Source organism: Eucyclogobius newberryi, unplaced genomic scaffold, assembly GCF_026437365.1.
Source record: "Eucyclogobius newberryi isolate DKJ021-1_F unplaced genomic scaffold, fEucNew1.0.hap1 SCAF_15, whole genome shotgun sequence".
NCBI lineage: Eukaryota > Metazoa > Chordata > Actinopteri > Gobiiformes > Gobiidae > Eucyclogobius > Eucyclogobius newberryi.
The window spans coordinates 21,751,970-21,771,910 of NW_027315779.1; the positions used below are offsets into that span (position 1 = coordinate 21,751,970).

The 19,941-nt window shown below is 39.6% G+C and overlaps 2 protein-coding genes across 2 annotated transcripts; both read right to left on the minus strand.

Annotated features, from left to right (window-relative positions):
* Window positions 1–766: 766 nt before the first annotated feature.
* LOC140361112 (collagenase 3) lies at window positions 767–6,600 on the minus strand. The gene is made up of 9 exons (XM_072446738.1): window positions 6,205–6,600; window positions 5,358–5,506; window positions 3,797–3,922; window positions 3,576–3,737; window positions 3,345–3,474; window positions 3,131–3,267; window positions 2,819–2,978; window positions 2,138–2,238; window positions 767–1,036 (listed from the first exon to the last, which is right to left on the minus strand). The coding sequence occupies exons 1-9, from the start codon at window positions 6,345–6,347 to the stop codon at window positions 903–905; spliced, it is 1,242 nt and encodes a 413-aa protein (XP_072302839.1). The 5' UTR covers window positions 6,348–6,600; the 3' UTR covers window positions 767–902.
* Window positions 6,601–12,076: 5,476 nt separating this feature from the next.
* On the minus strand, window positions 12,077–18,370 carry acer3 (alkaline ceramidase 3). Its single transcript, XM_072446751.1, has 11 exons — window positions 18,221–18,370; window positions 15,712–15,822; window positions 15,583–15,635; window positions 15,163–15,215; window positions 14,898–14,979; window positions 14,788–14,823; window positions 14,328–14,386; window positions 14,121–14,222; window positions 13,812–13,919; window positions 13,680–13,725; window positions 12,077–13,602 (listed from the first exon to the last, which is right to left on the minus strand). The coding sequence occupies exons 1-11, from the start codon at window positions 18,321–18,323 to the stop codon at window positions 13,549–13,551; spliced, it is 807 nt and encodes a 268-aa protein (XP_072302852.1). The 5' UTR covers window positions 18,324–18,370; the 3' UTR covers window positions 12,077–13,548.
* Between the last annotated feature and the right edge of the window lie 1,571 nt (window positions 18,371–19,941).

The following is a 19,941-nucleotide window of genomic DNA, read 5'->3' on the forward strand; positions in this document are numbered from 1 at the left end:
TGGAAATCAAACAATGAAACAGTCAGACTTGATATGCAGCTGTTTTAATTTTACACCTGGGGAGCATTGACAGGTAGAACTGTAGTAGTTTTCTTTCCGTACTGTAAGTTTTGGAGAGGCGCCACGAGCTGCAGGCACAGACATGCGCCTCACCTCATAAACTACAAAGGCCTTCTACTGCAAGCACTTAAAAGATTAATATGATAAAGGTATATTCCCGGAATAATCATAGACAAATTTCCCATTATGAATCATTTTATTCATGTTTTCAAATTAGGCAATTATGTCAATCATCTTCTGTAGCATAAGAATGAATGCAATCCTGTACATTCACCCTGGTCATGGGTGTCAATGTCAATACACAAGAATTCCAACAGCACAATTCAAATAAAAATATGATGTTGTTCTTTTTTGTTTCCCTGCAAAAGCCTTCAAATCAGAAAGGATAAATTTGTCCGAAACCCAGTTATTTTCCACTTAGGGATGTTGGTAAAACGCCTCTACATTTTAGTTTTCAAGTTTTATGGAAAGCTACAAATGAGGTTTGTTGTTGCTTAAGAGTGGACCTCTTTGTGTGCAATGATTTGGTCCTGTAACTTCCTCCAGTGCACACGCTATGTATATCACTGCAAAACTATACAAACTAACTTAAAGTCATAAAATGAAAATGAAGCAAAAAATAATACATAATTATACACTACATTAAAAGGATTTTGAGCAGCAACACACAATATATATAGTATAATATAGTGGATCCATGGTATAGACAGGTATTTCAAAACACAAATGGCAATCAACAGGATATACCTGCGCCACATCCTCTTATTCATCAAACTGTAATTTATAACCAACATTGTGGTTTGTTTAAATGATACAGTGTCACATACACGTTCCACAGTTAGTCACCCAGTCAGGTTCTCATTGTCCATCGTCTCTTCGCACTCCAGCAGCTCGTTGACTGAGTCGGTAGAGACCACTTGTTTGGAGTGAGGGTCAAAAGTGTAATGCAGATTTCCCTTGAAAAAGTGTACGAAGTCTGTGGAAAAATAATTAACATTATGTTTTCTGTAAAGAAAGAAAAGAAAACCAAAACTCAAAAAAATGAAATGTTGACCTTAAAGGTGCACTATGTAATGTTTCTTGGGGAGGGTCTGCCTCTTGCTTAAAGGTTGAATGGACGATTTTTTTGACCAAAATCTGAGTCTTATTTCCTCGTGGCGTGGACTGCCGATTAGTCCTGCCACGTATCAATCATAAAACGCACCTACTGCTCACCTGCAGCCGCGTCGGCTCGTCCGCATGAGCAGCACGGTTCCGCGTGTCTAAGCGGATGGATCTATCATAATATAGTTCCCTCAGTGTACGGGACAAAATGAAGACGGAGAAAGACAGTTCGAGCTGACGCAGAAGTGGACAGAAATCTACGGGAGACGAGCGATGCGCTCCGTTGCGCTAATAAACAAACGCATGTGTGTGTTGTATCAGTCCGCACGGGGGAGTGCGCATGCGCACTTCCGCCTGAGTTCTCAAATCGCCGAAAAATTGTCCATTGCGCCTTTAATATTCCACAGTATGGCATTACATTTCTTTTGTAGATTTATTCAGTTACAGTTTTATTTACTGTTAAATAGAAAAACATGCATTATTTTTGCGTATGGGGTAAGTTCAATGCCATACTGTGGAACATTCTGGGCAAGGCACACATATCTCAGTGGAGAGTTGCAGGCAGCAGACCATCCACGACATGGTGCACCTTTCAATACATCTTTTTATTCAGTTTTTTGATACGCTTTTCCTGTAATCATATCATGTGGTAGGAATATCCTACTGCTAAACTAATTCTTCAAGTAGAAAGTGGGAAACCTGTAGCTTATTTTGAATATTTTAGCTGATTCTCAGTTAAAAAGACGTAGACTGACTGGCTGTAATGCAATAGTTTTAATGCTGTTACACAAGGCCTACTAGAGGATGCATGAGGCTTTAAGAATATAATATGGAAAGTTATGCACAGATTTTAGATGGAAGACAGTAGAGGACACATGAGAGAAGCTTACTGTAAATGACTACATTGGTTCATATGGAAAATAAATCATGCACATGACATAATACATCAGTTTAAAGATAATATTTCTTATACCATCAGAGTAAACAGCAGCATCAATAGGGGTTGGAATTCCAGGCCACTCCTGCTCTATGAGTGACGGTGGGTTTTCCATTATATTCATCTGTTCATCGTACCTGGGCAAAGGGTCGAAATTAGTTTTCATGGAACACAATAAGACGGAAGTTTCCAGAACGGCTGTTTGTATGAGCTGAAGCGGAAAAGCAAAGTCATTATTAATCTGCTGTTAATAAGTGACAAATAACATTACTAAGTCAAGTTGGCAGTTAAAAGCTGGAATTTGTTCATGACAGATTTTTTTTTTTCAAGTATTTCCTTGTTTGAGTGGTTTGGTGCTTGTGATAAACATGTATTGTTGTTATATACCAGTCAAGTGGCTATTTGGAAGAAAATAAAAACTTGAGTTATATCTATGACAACAATTCACAAAATGCCATCCAAAATGTAGGGACAATTTATGCGCAAAGATCACAACGTTTTCACATGTATTTTTCTTTTTAAATAATGGCCATGTCAAGTATTTGTAGTCATTAAATCAAGTACATTTGGAAAGCGTTGGCCCTTGCTCATATTATGGTCGCTAGGTAAAAGTAATAGTGTCATATATGTTATATAAAATAAAAGTACTATAGGGGAAAACAGGTAAAATCTTGTTGTTTTAGTGAATTCATGTGATTTGCTGTTACGGTTGTGTACCTCCAGCACTCATGTCCAGTGAAGAACACAGTGTAACGATCGAAGCGGAAGTGGAAGGCAGCATCCACTGCTCTGATTCTGGAGGGAAAGCCCAAGTCTGTGATGTTTTTGGGAAAACCTTCATCCAACTGTAACTGAGTCAGCTTCCAATACTGATGACCTGAAATGAGAAAAAAATGAAAAACATATCCATACAAAAATACTCAGAACAGAAGTCACTCATTTCCCTGATCATACATACAAAAACACAATTAATATTAAAGAAAGTGCTCAGAAATTATAATAAAAATACAAGTACTTTACAAGCCTCACCTTTAAAAAACACATTGAAATTATTCTCTATGTTCATGTAGACAGCGTCCAAGTGCGAGGGAACACTTTCAGGCCAAATGCTGTTGATCAGAGATATCTTGGTTTCATCAAACTGTGGATGCTTGCGCCACATGAACCTGGAAACGTATAACTGTGCAAGTTGGATCTAGTTTGTGTAGATTTTGATAAGAGCCACTGACATGTACATACGCACCTGTCTTTGAAGAAAAGCACTTCTTGTTGGAGTTCTCCTACGGCGTCAAAAGACAAATCTGGGTCACATTTGTCAGGAGTTTTGGGAGGTGGCTTTTTGGAAAATACTGTGTCAAAATTTGGACTAATGCCTGTAAAAACATTTTGAAGGTACATCAAAATAGTGATAACTAGTCACTATTGTTATTAGTACATTTTGTATAGTTTTAGTGCAAGAGTGGATGTGTCTCACCGTACAACTGTTGGACATCTTTGACGTCCCGAAATGAGAGCTCCAGTTGATTGTTGAATGCAAAGTTGTATGAAGGATACATGACTGCGCCGAGGTCCGAGGAGTGAGCCAGGCCAATGGCATGTCCGAACTCATGCACGGCCACAGTAAGCAGATTGTAGCCTGAAACATGACCATCGTTTAAATAGAGATTTTATTTTAAACATGTTCTAAAGCTGTACCAGTAGAGTTAGTGGTCCATTCTTCATCCGCATCAAAGTGCACGTCTCCACCGATCCCAGTGCCGGGTAAGAAAGCATGGGCCAGGATGCCTTGTTTGCCATCAAATGGGGAGCCATCTTTGTGGTCTGTAAGGTTTTAAAGGGGACATCTGCAAAATCAACTTTAATGAGGCGCAATCAGGGGGGGAGGGTGTCCTATTTGGGGACCACGAGATCTTATCTCTGAAGTTGTCCTGATGGCTTCATCCAACCAGGACCTGCAACATGCACTGGGACAGTTTGCAGTCGGGTGTGAAGCAGCCGGGACGAAAATCAGCCCCTCCAAATCCAGGCCATAGTACTGGACCAGAAACAGGTGTGTGGGGGGAGTCCCTGCCGCAAGTGGAGGAGTTCAAGTATCTCTGAGTCTTGTTCATGTGTGAGGGAAGGATTGACAGCTGGACAAGATTGTGGATACAAGCGGTCGAAAGGAGTTTCCTCCGCCGAGTGGCTGGGCGCTCCCTTAGAGTGCCCAGCCACTCGGGAGGAGCTCAGAGTGGAGCCTGTTTCCGATTCTGTTTCAGATTCCTCCTGGGCGCCTCCCTGTGGAGGTGTTTCAGGCATGTCCCACCGGGAGGAGGAGAAGACCCGTGTAGAAAGGGAAGTCAGGGCCTCTCTGCTCAGACTGCTGTCTCCGCGACAACCCCGGATAAAGCAGAAAATGATGGATGGACAGTACATATTTTAATTTTAACCCTGTTACAACCTTGTTACAATAGTTGTGCTTTGATTGATTCCTGCATGTTCGAGTAATCCTGTATTGTCCTGCCACTGAGGCTTGAGTCTTGCAAATATATTTATTCAAGGACATCTACTGGGATGGGGGGGTAGGTGTCCCACGTATGTCCAACAGTGTTTTCTTCTGCTCAAATAAAGAAAATGAATCACTGAATGAATGCGCGCTCAAAAACGTCCTGTTTTGCCTCCATGCTCCATCCCTGCTTAGTTGTGATTATTTGGAAACTCAACACTCTCAGGGAAACATCTGGGGCTCTAAAATGTCACATAGCCATTCAAAATAAAAATATGAAAATGACAAATTGTTGCTTTCTATGGTGAAATATCACTTTAAAGAGACGGGGCTTATAAGTAAGTCTAAGGACAGTTTTCTGTAGCTAGATGAAGATAAGATTATTATCTTCAGTTCGGGAGCAGGACCACGCCCCTTTCTGCGGATACACCTGTGTTCATGACGTCGTGCCCCGCCCTCCAACCCTCTTTTAATTGTTCTAATTATTCTAATGTATCTCCTAGATGAAGGTATCGAGGCCCGGGAGCCTTCAGCCCTCATCGCAAGAAGCCCCAAAACGGCATCAACTTCTGTACATTTGTGTTGTTCATGTTTCTCGCCTGCCAATAAACACTTGCATCGGAGCTGGGGTTGTGGTCCTTGCTAGTGAAGCCTTTTTAGATAAATATTGTGCTTTTCAATTACCAAAATGTGATGATTTACTATGTATGTGACAATGCTATGCTATGTATGCATAGAACCACCAGTGCCCCTCACAATAGCTATATTTACCTCCTCTGTAGAAAGAGATGACGATGTCGGCCTCTCTTCTGCCACGCTTCTGAAAATGCATCGGTGTCACATTGGACCATATCTTCCACGCTTCTCTGAAAACTTTACGGATTTGTGAAGAAGTGATGGCCGGCTTTTTTCCAACTATTCTGAAAAAAACAATGTTGCGTAATTTTTTTTTCCCACTCTGTATTTGAACATAATATACAATTGTCCAATGATGTTAATTCTATTTAAAAGGTTCTTTTGTCAGAGCAGAGTTTGCTTGTTTTTCAACAGTTTCGACTGCTAACTCTGAATCTTCTTCACAGTGTCAGATGATGTTGCTGTAACGTGTCTTGTCAGCTGATTTACACAGATATCTCAAACATAATTCAGACAGAGGACAACAATCACTGTTGCTGGATTAAGGAGGCATTTGAAATAAGGAAACATACCCACGGGACTATAAAAAGGGACGAGGGGGCCTTTTTACTCTCACACACCTGGGATACTGTCTTGAAGATGTCGCACTACAGATGCTGACATAAATCTGCTGACAAGACACAGCAGACTCTGAAGAAGACTGAGTAGTCGAAACAAAGTCTGGTAAGTCTTATATATTGCTAGCATTTTACAACTTGCCTGGGAATAGAGTTGGAAACTAGCTAAACTATAGCTAATGCTGGCACATTTACAGAAATGTTGATTCGTTTGCACTGTCCCAGTTCAAATAAACTAATAATAAATAAACTATTAATTGAAAAAAGGTTTATATTAAATTTGCAGAGCATTTCAAAAAGTGCAAAGGAGGTATTTTTTTTTACCAGTGCTTGACAGAAACAGTGACGATGGCTCTTAGTTTTACCTGTAGCTGAGTTTGCTTTTGGTCCATCTCACTGTCTCTCCAAAAGGTTCCACGTCTGACAAGCCACACCGGGGCTTCTTCATTACAGCCAGCGTGTCTTTGGTCAGCGCTCCACTAGGAGGCAACCCAAAAAAGTTCTGCATCTCCTTTATTTTTTCACAAAACCCTGTAGTAGACCAATCAGCATCCACTTCATGCGTGCTCCTTTTGTGTCTCCTCTCCTCAGGTTGGTAGCCATAAAAGTGCTTCAGATACTCCTGTGGACACAAATTATATATTGTAAGTATAATCCACTGTGGTGTTTTGCTGAACTGCAAGATCAACAGTCCATGTCTGTACAGTACACATTCCACACATTTTCTGTACGCTTTAATGATAGCGCTCGCTGGTGCGTGTGTGTGTAATTGTTGGTGTCACTTTGCCATACAAGTCCAAGAGATACTTATATTCATAAAGCATGTTGTGTCATCCAGAGCATCCTATAATATCTGTAGAAAGTTAATTATACCATGGATCTCACACAAAAATAACCCAGAAGAAATAAGTAAAGGAAATGTTAAATGTGCCAATATTGTTTCTGATGTGATTTTATAATTGGGATTTCTTTAATAATTTTTAAAACGTTATCTTTGGATCTTGCTCTCTCATTGTACCATAGTGTGTTCAAAGAGGAAGCAGCCGGCAACTGGCAGACTGTGGGTTATTTAAAACAATTCTTCATACTTGTGGGTGTTACAAAAGAAAATCATGTTTCTTATGATGCTATTATCATTTTAGTTGTTAGTTATAGGGCTGCAACTAACCATTATTTTAGTCAGCAATTATTTTTTTAATTGTTTAGTTAGTCGACGAGTCAAACGAGCACTATTGTTGTACGCTGAGACCTTTTAAATACATTTTCAACCAAATAAAGGTGACGGAAAACAGTTACAATACTAATTAAGTGTATTATTGCTGTATGTTTTTTGACTTTTTGATTTAATAATGCTGCTGATGAAACTTTTTTTGTGTTTTTAATGTCTGTACAGACTATTATCAAAATTACAATTATTTATTCAATCAACTATCATGAGTTGTTGATTCATTGTTAAAGCGGTTTTGTAGTAAGTAAATAATACAATCTAGTCATCATATTTCATTAATTTAAATCATCGTTCAAAGAAAAGATATTTATATTGTTCCTATATTAAATTATTATATTCCATATCTGTAATTTCAAGCAGTTAAATGTTTAAAATAAGATGCAGTAAAATATTAGCAGGTGTCAAAGTAAAGGTAGAAGTAGCGCCAAAAAGACCAAAATAATCACTGCACGCTATATCGTGTCCTTAGGCAAGACACTTCACCCACATTGGCAAGTAAAGCGCTTTGAGTGCCTTAAAGGGGGAAAAGTACAGTATGAATACACTGTAGTAATAATGATAATAATAATAAGGATGACGTCATCAGTAATGGGAACCTTTTAAGGATATAAGCACTTAGTAAAACCATAAATAAACAATGACAAGTCAAGATAAGTGAGCTATAAGAGTGACCAAATTGAGTCTACATACCTCTGCAAATGCCACTTCCTCCTCAGATGGACCGGGATGGTGGGCTTTTGGTGAAGATGGTGACTGGACCGGTGCAGAGTTCACCAGATTTTGCCAGGCCAGAGTGAGAAGACACCACCAGAGCATGTTCAGTGCGGGCGACACACTTAACTCTGCACAGCGATGGGGTGACACACTTAACTCTGCACAGCGATGGGGCGACACACTTCACTCTGCACAGCGATGGGGCGACACACTTCACTCTGCACAGCGATGGGGCGACACACTTCACTCTGCACAGCGATGGGGCGACACACTTCACTCTGCACAGCGATGAGGTTGTATGCAAAGCAGCACTTGGGGACCACCTGCTATTTATCCCCGAGTCCTCATGTCCCAACAAGAACAACAAAGTGGTTTCTCAAACATACTTTGTTTTCAAATACTGGACACCAAAAATACTCTTTGTGACCAATATGTCCATCGCCATTCGTAAATGCTCGAATTAATACTTTTTAGCAAATTCAGATGCTGCATGTTTATGGTAACAAGTAGTAACCGAGGCAGGTGTGCTATAATGACAAGAGTTTTATATAATAGGCTGCCAGAATATCCCAGATAACATGATTCTAATAAAAGATTTGATAAACAGAAGCCCTTTGAAAGTGCTGGAGGTCGGACAGCAGTGACTTTCAGTAATAATGATTGATGACTTCTGGCTAATTATACTCAAAATAAATCAGATAAACCAGTATTTTGTGGGATATTAAAATAACTAATGTATTTAGTGGAAGCTTGAAAATTGCTTTTGACTTCTCGAGGCTAAGATCAGCGAGAACAGAGAGCTAGTTTAGTAAAAAGCTGTATTTTTATCTATTCGATCACCCACCAATGGTAAAAAATAAATGTAATACAATAATAACTTTAGGCTTTAACAGCTGCATTTTCATTTTACAATTCACATAGTAGCTGCACAGTTTGTTATTTTCCTTGATCCGTATAGACAAATCATTTATCGAATTTTCTAAACTTACAATTTCAATTACCATCTTATTTTCCTTTTGCATCTCACCTGGTACATATGGTTGTCTATCCTTTTCCACAACGCCACATCTACAATAGACCATCATATCACCACTCCCAAACACAAAGCCTCTGCCGTCATCACAGGTTCTTGGATCCCTCCTCACGTCCTCAAAACTGGTTTGTTTTCTATTTGTGTTCTCTGGTTCCTGGTTAAATAAAGATCATCAGATACATTAAACAAATCACCTGGCATGCTTTGTGATTCTTGTCAAAAGAATGAATAATAGGATGTTTATTTATGGTGGAGCAAGACAGAGATTGGGTCCTGGAAAACGAGGCAAGACGATATGAGATTGGGTCAAGGAGAACATCCGAGACTAGGTCTAGGAGAACGAGATAAGGCGACATGAGATTGGGTCCGGGAGAATGAGTCGAGTCGATATTGGGTCAAGAAGCCTGAGACGAGATTGGGTCCAGGTGATGAGATTTTGACACAATGAAGAAATTGTGCGGTTGAGTTCAGTTCTGGCCTCATAAATTTAACGCTGAACCCTTTTTAATATATCCAAATGTAAACACATGGGGACAACATCTCACAAGGTACATTTTCACAACGCACAATCTGCCCAATCTTGTGAAAGTTTTGTCTTAAAAGATCTTGCAGCATGAGAAATTGCTCCAATCCTTCATGACGACTGGTCTCTTTATGTTTAAGAGTGTAAATGTATTTCAATAAACCAATGGTGACTTAACCCCAAATATTACTCAAGCACACGTTGCACAATATTCTCAGAACATACCAACAATACACCTTTTTACAGAAGTCTACATGGTTGTGGTTAGACATCTGGGCAATGACACAACAAATCTGTTTTTAAGCAATTCATTCTGAGTAATGAGAACAAAAAAAACGTGTTTGAAAAAGGCAAAGGTGTTTACTGTGTAGAGGTAGGATTTGCCTGTATACTTGGCGACACGTTTACATGTCAACAAAAGTACTTTTGAAATGGAAATAACAACATAAGAGTTAAAATGTATTAAACAAAAACAAAAAAAAGAAAGAAAATAATAATGATAATGATAATAATAATAATAATAATATTTGAAAGGGAATCTACTGTAACATCCAATGAATTAGTTGTTAAATGAAGCCACATTCTATAAGGCCTGGCATTCTTAAATCTAAATGACTTAATTGTATCAGAACATTTTTATTTACTTGTACTGAATCCATGAATCTTGTAAACCTTTACTGAATCCATGAGTGTGTTATAGCTGATGAAGAATAGGAACATATATACACATCCCAATGGAGAAGCACAACATCTCATGTTTGAGGAGAAAAATAAGTTGACGGCGACGGAGCAGAATGTAAAGAACTGAAATAACATGGACATTTATAAAAGGGAAAAGTCCCTTTGGCCCTGAATTTGAAAATGGACAAATTTGCTGGACATTGGAACAAACTGGACGCATACAAAAGGGGACATACTGTATGTCAGACTGACTTTCTATAGTTATTCTTTTCACGCTCTGTAACCTGTTCTATTTGCTTTTGGTTTGGATTTGTTTTGTAATATATATATATATATATATATATATATATATATATATATATATATATATATATATATATATATATATATATATATATATATATATTATTTTTTTAAGTAAACACATGATTTTATATTTGAGTACATCCATATATATGGTATCATATCTGTCTGTATTCCAGGTGTAACACATGGCTTTAAGGTAGTATTTGCGGATGTGAGTGACGTGCACATTAGAACCGTCATAAAGAGTTGCCCTCTCTCCCAGTTGGTGCAATCCATGAGTTCCCGGCTTGAGTCAGCTCCACAGCTGACAGAGCCAAAACACCCACATAAACACCAACACAGAGCATCATCAGCTTCAGGAACCAGTCAAACTTCTGAAGTGTAAAAACATAGCTAACAATACGGCATAATTACATTTAAAATCCATGCCAATACTTCAAGCTACGGATTTAAATGCGGAACAATGAAACTTTCTGAAAGATTATTTATTTTGGGCTCACTGGCAATGAGCACAGCACTGCCACCAAACAGTAATATTTGCGTTCTGCCAAGTGTTGAAAGCAGCTGGATGTATGCCAGAAAGCTCTAACTCTATGTCTGGGCATGTGTCAAGTCATAAATGTTAGTAAAAAGGACCGATTTGCATAGTACAAGCACCCGACTGTATGCGTAAGTATACATTTACATCAACATACTGTGACAAGAATGTCATTTATCCCTCTCCCATCATCTTGGTTCTAACAGGTTTCAATAACGCAACAATTGTCAACAAGCTACCAAAATACTTGAATACCTGAGTAGCATGTATACATAGCTTTGAGTTTAATTTCAGTAAATTTAAGATTTAGAGAATGATGGGGTTGTTTTGTATGTTGAAATCTGATACAAATTCATAATTTAAAGATTGAACCACTATTGTTTTAGTGCCACTGAAATCACTGAACATCATAGTAATAGTAATATCTGCTTTTTCACTGTTGCCCCTCGAGGCAACTGCTGTTGTGATTTTTTACAAAAATAAATACAATTGAATTAATTACATGTACCGCTTTCCACATGGCTTTAGTGGGAAATGATCAAAGACTGAATTGCATTGGCTGCGGTTTGTGGTCTGCATTTTAAAGAAACAAATGGTTCCTCTTGGCTGGTTTCTCACAAGCTTTGTTTAGTAAGTGGGTTGAAGTCAAAGCTCCATTGATTGAGTCAACATATAATTTCAGCATGAATCCCTACCCTTGATAGCAAAAACAGGACCAAACGCACATGAGCTTTGTCAAAAGCACTTTTATTATCAGTTAGGAGCAGCACACCTTGAGAGTAAACCAGATACTATCATGGGGAGTGTACTATACAGCAGTGACTCAAACTCTATGGTCACTGCACATTCACACTTGTAAGTGACTGAGGGATGGCAAATACAAATCATAACAAAAATCAATTCTGCGTAAAATAGCTTGACATCTCATTAAAAAGTATCAGTATATGCGTGAACTACTTTTTTTAATATTTAAAGTAAATTTAAGGTGCACTACCGGTACCTTTCTCATGAACCTTTTATTGCTTTGCCTGAAATGTTCCACTGTACGTTATGAATTTATTTATCTTGTTTTTAGGGCTGATTAAAAACTAAATTAGCCTTATATTAGTTTTGTGGGTACAGAGCTTGAGACACAAAATATGTACAATTCAAACATTGTGACAGTTAGAAAAGCTGCCTGGAAAAAACATGGAAGCAACACACCGTAAAACACATACATTTGAAAGTTTATTTATCAACAGCATCAAGGCAACTTGGATTACACTAAAATAATATCAATAAGGCACCATTTTTGACAATTGCTCGTGTCTATGGTGACGAACAGGGCTACACATGTACATACTGAACACTGGTAACACATGTACACTGAACAATGGTAATACTCAATGTGCTCTTGTGCTCATGAATGCTGGCTCCACACAACTGTTACCAATACTTTTGTGAATGACATTTGTGCATCATTAAATCATGTATTAATGTTTGATGAACACACAGCAGTTAATGGGAAATTAGATATTCATCAATATAACAACATTTTAAGCATACATCTTCTGTTAGCACAACGTACACAAAACCAAAATAATATGGACATATTAATAGCATATAATTTACTTTACCAAAAAATGTAGTAAATAAAAACAATTGCAAGTATTAAAGGAGTAGGAAGAACTTCAATGCACTATGGCATGCTTGGCAAAGTAAGAGATGAGGTTTAATGCCCCCTTGTGGTTGTTACCTTGAATTGTCCACAAACTGTACTTGGCATTTGCTTTCTTCATGTTTACCAAAATAAAATGCATTCAAGCAAAGATAAAATATGAATAATTAGGTGGTGGTATATAATTAAACTTTAAAACAGGAACTAAATCTCTTTGATTACTGGTATATTTATTCATGCATTTGCTTATATAAGGTTCATATTCAGGTCTGAACAACCTAAACCAAGTCATTTCCAGTGTATCAGGTTTCGAATAAGTGCAAAATCTACATGGAAGTTGGATCCCAACACAGGAGCAGCTAACACTGTCACGGGGCTCACTTTTACTGAACAAACAACAGAACAATAACGTGACACTATCTGCCTGTATTTTATCACTCCTGAAATGATTATTGGTCTTTACTTCACTCCAAACAAATCCTTCAATTATGGACCCTGTTATTTAGATTGTGTGAAGTGACAACACAATTAATGCATAATAAATTTAAAATAACTTTGGCTAGAAATATAATAATATTGATAATGAGTTTTGGCAGGAAAAGCAAGGCTTACAGATTTTGTATGAACTATTAAAAAAACAATGTGTACATAGACTTTAGAGACAGGTTACAGCATACAGCACTGAATTTGTTTGAATTTGACTAATGTGAACATTGAATATTTTCTTAATCTGGTTAAAGACAGGCTGAAACCTTAGCCTTTTAGCCCATCATAGTGTACATACATTTCAACCATAAATTAAACATTGCATATTAAAAATAGCTAAACTAATAAATTAGGATTAGAATAACTCTTCTTATTGTCAGTGCTATACTTGAGTCGCCACAGCAGAGAGTTTGGCCCTGGGGAGGAGCTCCTACCCTCTGGCTGTGGCCTGAGGTCCCTTTAGTGGACAGGGCTTTGGCAGGTGGGCCGTGGGCCCCTGGTGGAGGCAGTCACCATCCTTCATCTGCCCCGCTGTTGTTCATCTCAGCTGGACTTCTGTGGTTCCATGTGCAGCGTCGGCCAAACACCAAACAGAAACTGAAAGCACAGGACAAGTTTCTCAGGAACATGACGAGACAGAACGATAGAACAAATGTATATATCTTCAAACATACCTTGATTTTTGGTCTGTACTTGAGGTAGGTTGCTCTGATTTGCATGCTGAAATGAAAATGTTTTGTTTTTGTATGATTAGAAGCAGAACCTTACAACTCAATTTGCAATATAGTTTTCAAACTAAAGCCCACCTCAGAAGTATGTGCAAGTAAGACCCCAGACCTGTGAATATGTGCCACCAGGCATGAAACTGTGTCATCACCACTCCAACACCCGGGGGCAGTGTTTGTCTGCTGGCTCTGGAAGGACAGAAAAACTTGTTACAGCAATAATTGTGAGAGCGTGTGTTCTGGACAGGAAAAAACAACTGTTCACCTAAACACATTTTCAGCAGTAAACAAACAATTCTCACATTTCCTTCACGTGAAGAGTCACTGGAATAACCGTTTTGGCCATGTAAAAATAACTATAAAAAGTCGCCTTGTGTAAACAGTGTGCACCTTAATGAGTCACAGAATATGTTGTCAATATTCCACAGTAGAAATCCCAACATGAAGATTCCTAAGGAGGTGTAGGACAGCGGCCGCAGCCAGGGGTACACCCTATATTCAACAAACATATACAAGAAATAAAACAGACAGTGTGATGGTTAGAAACATGTAATATGGCCTTGCTTTTGAGATAATGTGTGATATTCAGCCACTGACCATGTAACAATAAAGATAGACCGTATCACCAGGCAGGCTACAAGGGCCCCATACATGACCTAGAAATAATAACAAACTGTTAGTGTGAGCAGATAATAGATTACAGTCCCAAGGTCTGCATATGTGTAGAAAGGTTTCATCTAGCCACATCACAACTATTGGTGTTGTTGCTGTGGACATTGGCCATTCAGTTGCTGTGGTGAATAGTTACAAAGGCATTCTATAGAGACAAAGAAAGGCAGTGTTGTAGCCTCTTGTTGTTGTTTGTGAGTGACATCACAACACTGTGTCTTTTAAGTCAGACAATCTCACCACAAACTAAAAACGCTTTTTAATACAGCTTCTCATGTTAAATTCCAGTATGTAATTGCTCTAGCTTATAATAGAGGACAGTTGTAGACTGCATTGACATCAAATTCCAGAAATGTAGTAGCAGAATGATAAACTGTTCCTCACATACCTGATGAAATACCGGCTCCTTCCACTGTAGATACACCTAAACACAGAAAAATATGGACATTATTGTGCACTATAAAGAAAAATGCATGTTTCTGTCGACAGCACACTTACCAAAGTAACAGATATACTGAAGAGTAATAGCAACGCAATTAGAAAGAAACTGATGGTCTTCTCTTGTTTGAAGCATTCATACCTAAGAAAATATGGGATTTCAGAAAGATGAAAATGAAATTGGAGATGCAAGGTCAGTCTAAATCAATATTTCCACTGTTTTCACTCGTGCCTTATACTGTTACTATGGAGAAAGTTTAGCCCAGGGGTTTGTTTTTCAACCATAATCTCAACATATATATTTGGTCTGAATTCAGTCACTTACAGACAGTAGACAAAGACACAGGTGCTGTAGATCATTGGCAATTCATCAAGTAACTGCAAAGAAAACAATATTATATATTAGAATATATTCAATTAGGCTGTTTGCAGAAGGTATACAAAAGTATATAATGTAGTATAAATGTATCCTTGTTAATTCAGGATTAAGATCTGGTAAAACTAATTAGATGTTTCCATAAATCATAAAAACCATAGCTCTTCCTACATTTGAATTGTAACTTCTACAATAATGTTTAGGGTTGATGGAGGGGTACATGAAGAGTACATTTAACACTGAAATATATTGGGTCAAATATAAAATCATTAAATATTTACCGTGTGAACTAAAGTATTTTTGTTCGTACAAGATATTGTGTACTATGAGTCCCAAAGAACCAAGCTTTATTGTGCATCAACAGCTCACCTGCATCTCATAAAGCAGCGTCATGTGAAAGCACCAGGAACCAATGCCAACAGCTGTAGAAAGACAAACAAGCATAATTTACACAGGACAGCAATATACTCGAATTAGACTTTAAAATGTACTACATACCTGTCAATCCTATAAACGAATATATATAGCGATACTCCAGTCCATCCCGATACGTTTGAATGGCTCCACAAATGGGAGGGATGATCATAATAAGATTGCTCACAGTGTTCCCTGTTAAAAGAGACAAGAATAAGGATAAGTAAGAATACAAAAACACTACAGACATAACACACTGGCACTAGGTGAGACCATAAAAGCAAAACTGCCACATATTTTGTTACTGCAACCTGAGCTGAGCACAATGAGTTCACAAAGAACCCTGACAACAGAAAACACAGACTGTGAATGGAGGCTATGTATTTGTATGCTATAAATATTTAATGCCTGCTTAGCAAGCTATTGTTTCTAGTGTCATGTCATTGTCCTTATTGCTTTAGCTGTGAAGGTGATTTCATTTTATTTTAAATACAATGCTGCCTGCAGATTAAACCTCAGCTGCGTATGCAAACTCTTTACCCTGAAGTCTTGTTTTTGTAGAGACTGAATAACTGCCATGTTAGTGCTACAAGGAGCACAGATCTATCCTTATCCTGGAGTTGTTCCTTGTTGTTCCTTGCAAAGAGCACAGATCTATCCCTATCCTGGAGTTGTTCCTTGCAAAGAGCACAGATCTATCCTTATCCTGGAGTTGTTCCCTGCAAAGAGCACCGATCTATCCTTATCCTGGAGTTGTTCCCTGCAAAGAGCACCGATCTATCCTTATCCTGGAGTTGTTCCTTGTTGTTCCTTGCAAAGAGCACAGATCTATCCCTATCCTGGAGTTGTTCCCTGCAAAGAGCACCGATCTATCCTTATCCTGGAGTTGTTCCTTGTTGTTCCTGGCAAAGAGCACAGATCTATCCTTATCCTGTAGTTGTTCCTTGCAAAGAGCACAGATCTATCCTTATCCTGGAGTTGTTCCCTGCAAAGAGCACCGATCTATCCTTATCCTGGAGTTGTTCCTTATTGTTCCTTGCAAAGAACACAGATCTATCCTTATCCTGGAGTTGTTCCTTGCAAAGAGCACAGATCTATCCTTATCCTGTAGTTGTTCCCTGCAAAGAGCACCGATCTATCCTTATCCTGTAGTTGTTCCCCGCAAAGAGCACCGATATATCCTTATCCTGGAGTTGTTCCTTGTTGTTCCTGGCAAAGAGCACAGATCTATCCTTATCCTGTAGTTGTTCCTTGCAAAGAACACAGATCTATCCTTATCCTGGAGTTGTTCCTTGTTGTTCCTTGCAAAGAGCACAGATCTATCCTTATCCTGTAGTTGTTCCTTGGAAAGAGCACAGATCTATCCTTATCCTGGAGTTGTTCCTTGGAAAGAGCACAGATCTATCCTTATCCTGGAGTTGTTCCTCCAGGGCGTGGTTTGTTTAAATGAAACACTAGGATTACCAGGATCTGTTGTGACTATGTTGTGAGCTTATTAGGCGTACGCTGCTACCGACAGTTTTAATGGGACATAATAGCTTAACTTTATCTGCATGTGGCTGATAAAGGTTGCGACTGTTACAGAAAAGCATGGAGTGACCCTTTTTTTTTCTTTGGACTTGCTGTTTGTTACTGTTTGCTGATAATATCTGTATGGCTGTCCAAGTGATATTTACATGTACATTTGTCAGCGTAAAGCTGCGTGCACGCCTCTCCCTGATGCTGAATGAACAAATACATCCATGTACAAACACTTCACTCATTTCATGTGCGGTTTTGCATTTACCTATCTCACATTCCATCTATTGTCACCTGAATCTCCGTTTCAACGCCAAACAATTCTGGTGTGGCTGAAAACAATTATCCAGCCAGGCCAGCATGTGTGTCACTAGTTCAAAAACCACCACAACTGTCAGTAAATGTGACGTGTGAGTTAGTTCAATATAGTCTGATCACACAATAATTGAATATAGACTTCAATCTGAATTACATTATTTTCTATCACACCAAATTGACGTATACATTATCCATTTACCGTATTTAGGCCCACATACAGTCATTGTTACAATGTAATTACTTAATATTATGTCCACAGGTTTATATTCTTTCCACGTGGAGCTAAAAGACTAGGCTAAAGGCCACTAGTGTGTCACATGCAGACAAGGGAGCAGAGCAAAGTTAACATCTACAGATAATCATCCTGGAGTAACCAGTTCTTTCATTTGTAGACAGAACATTTGTGAAAAAGAAAGATAGATAGTTTACTTATTACCGATTGTCAGTGGATGAAAACCATAGTTATTCAGTGCATTTACTACAATAAAAGCCCTGTGGCATTACCTCTCTTCTGAGACTAATAACTCGTGAAAAAGCTCATGCAAAGCAGCAGGAGCTGTATTTTTCGCTGAGATGTTTTATTTCCCTTACAAAATTACAGCTACATTGTTAAATGTGATGTGTTGAAATGATCTCGAATAACAGACCATTATTAACCTCTTGTTTACGTCCAGAGGCGACGTGCACCGTGCACCGTGTCTATGCGCGGCCAAACGCGGCGGAACACACTTATATTGAAGACAAAAGCTTTACTCACAGAACTCTGCTATGTAAAAAGAGACGACATAGTTTTCTTCACACCAGTCCAGCGTAGATGTGGGTCGCCCCCAGTATCCTTGCCTGTCCACGGAGGGCGCCATGATGGAAAGAGCAGTCTGAGAGCGCTCACGGATTTCACCAGCTCCAGGCTCAGGCTCAGTCCTCCTGCTCCTCCTCCTCCTCCTCCTCCTCCTCCTGCTCCTGCTCCTGCTCCTGCTCCTGCTCCTGCTCCTCCTCCTCCTCCTCCTGCTCCTGCTCCTCCTCCTCCTCCTCCTCCTCCTGCTCCTGCTCCTGCTCCTGCTCCTCCTCCTCCTCCTCCTGCTCCTGCTCCTGCTCCTGCTCCTCCTCCTCCTCCTCCTGCTCCTGCTCCTGCTCCTGCTCCTCCTCAGCCTGAGCTCACAGTCGCAGATCACAGTCGATCACAGCCAGGCCAAAGCAAAACACTCCTCAGTCACTCTTATTTTCCATGTCAATGCAGTTCAGAGCTTCTCAAACCTATTCTGGTGCGCCCCCCGTGGAGTATGAAAAGTCTCCACACCCGGCGATTCTTATTCTTCTTTGGTGTTTTATGGCGGTTGGTATCCAAGTGTTACATTACCGCCAGACTTTATTCCTCAGACTTTGTCTTAGTCCTCAGACTTTTCGTAGTTGTTGTTGTTGTTGTTGTTGTTGTTGTTTTATGGCGGTTGGCATCCAATTGTTGCATTACCGCCAGACTTTATTCTCTTATCTTATCCTTTAGACTCCATTCTTCAGTTCTTCTTCTTCTTCTTTGGCGTTTCAAAGCCCACGAGTTCAAAGCACATGAGTCCCAAGCACATGAGACCCGCTTCTTCTTCCTCCTCCTCGGCACTCCACAGCGGCCGGCATCCAAGAGCCACACCACCGCCACCCACCACAGCAGTGCAACACACCCCAACTCTATAAACGTCTACCCAACCCTGTGCTATATAAGTAAGCAACTACAGCCTCACACAAACCCTGTGACTGGAACGTAAGAATGTTCCGCAGATTGAATTCCTGCCTATTATTCTGAAACCACAAGGCCAACCCGGTCCTTTCTCTTTCATAAGCCGCACAGTGAATCAGCACGTGCTCGACCGTCTCTGACTCTGACTGTAGCCCGTAAAGGTGGATTGAGCCTCATACTGTAGTTGTACGTCTTCAAAGTATGTGTTTTGAGCTGTCTTCAAAGTATGTGTTTTGAGCTGTCTTCAAAGTATGTGTTTTGAGCTGTCTTCAAAGTATGTGTTTTGAGCTGTCTTCAAAGTATGTGTTTTAAGCTGTTTTCAAAGCCCATGGAATCAAAGCGGAAAGGAATTAATGCCAATGGTTGTACGCTTTCTCCCTCTTTTTTAGTGGAAAAGTCTACTTAAAGAATAAAGTAGATGGCGGTAAATGCACCTTTGCAGTAGCCGCTGCCATTAAAAGCAACAGCAACATGTGTGAGGGGCACAGAGGCAGACGTGTGTGTGAGGGGCACAGAGGCAGACGTGTGTGTGAGGGGCACAGAGGCAGACACGTGTGTGTGAGGGGCACAGAGGCAGACGTGTGTGTGAGGGGCACAGAGGCAGACGTGTGTGTGAGGGGCACAGAGGCAGACGTGTATGAGGGGCACAGAGGCAGACGTGTGTGTGAGGGGCACAGAGGCAGACACGTGTGTGTGAGGGGCACAGAGGCAGACACGTGTGTGAGGGGCACAGAGGCAGACACGTGTGT

What these genes read in the sequence shown, in the direction of transcription:
- acer3 (XM_072446751.1), bottom strand. Translation starts at nt 18,323, where the DNA reads ATGGCGCCCTCCGTGGACAGGCAAGGATACTGGGGGCGACCCACATCT. An exon ending in AGGAGCCGGTATTTCATCAG is followed by an intron (nt 14,387 to 14,787) that starts GTATGTGAGGAA and finishes TATTATTTCTAG; the next exon opens with GTCATGTATGGGGCCCTTGT. An exon ending in TCTATCTTTATTGTTACATG is followed by an intron (nt 14,223 to 14,327) that starts GTCAGTGGCTGA and finishes TGTTGAATATAG; the next exon opens with GGTGTACCCCTGGCTGCGGC.
- LOC140361112 (XM_072446738.1), bottom strand. Translation starts at nt 6,347, where the DNA reads ATGCAGAACTTTTTTGGGTTGCCTCCTAGTGGAGCGCTGACCAAAGAC. An exon ending in AAAAGCAAACTCAGCTACAG is followed by an intron (nt 5,507 to 6,204) that starts GTAAAACTAAGA and finishes TGTTTTTTTCAG; the next exon opens with AATAGTTGGAAAAAAGCCGG. An exon ending in TGCTGCTGTTTACTCTGATG is followed by an intron (nt 1,037 to 2,137) that starts GTATAAGAAATA and finishes ATTTTTCCACAG; the next exon opens with ACTTCGTACACTTTTTCAAG.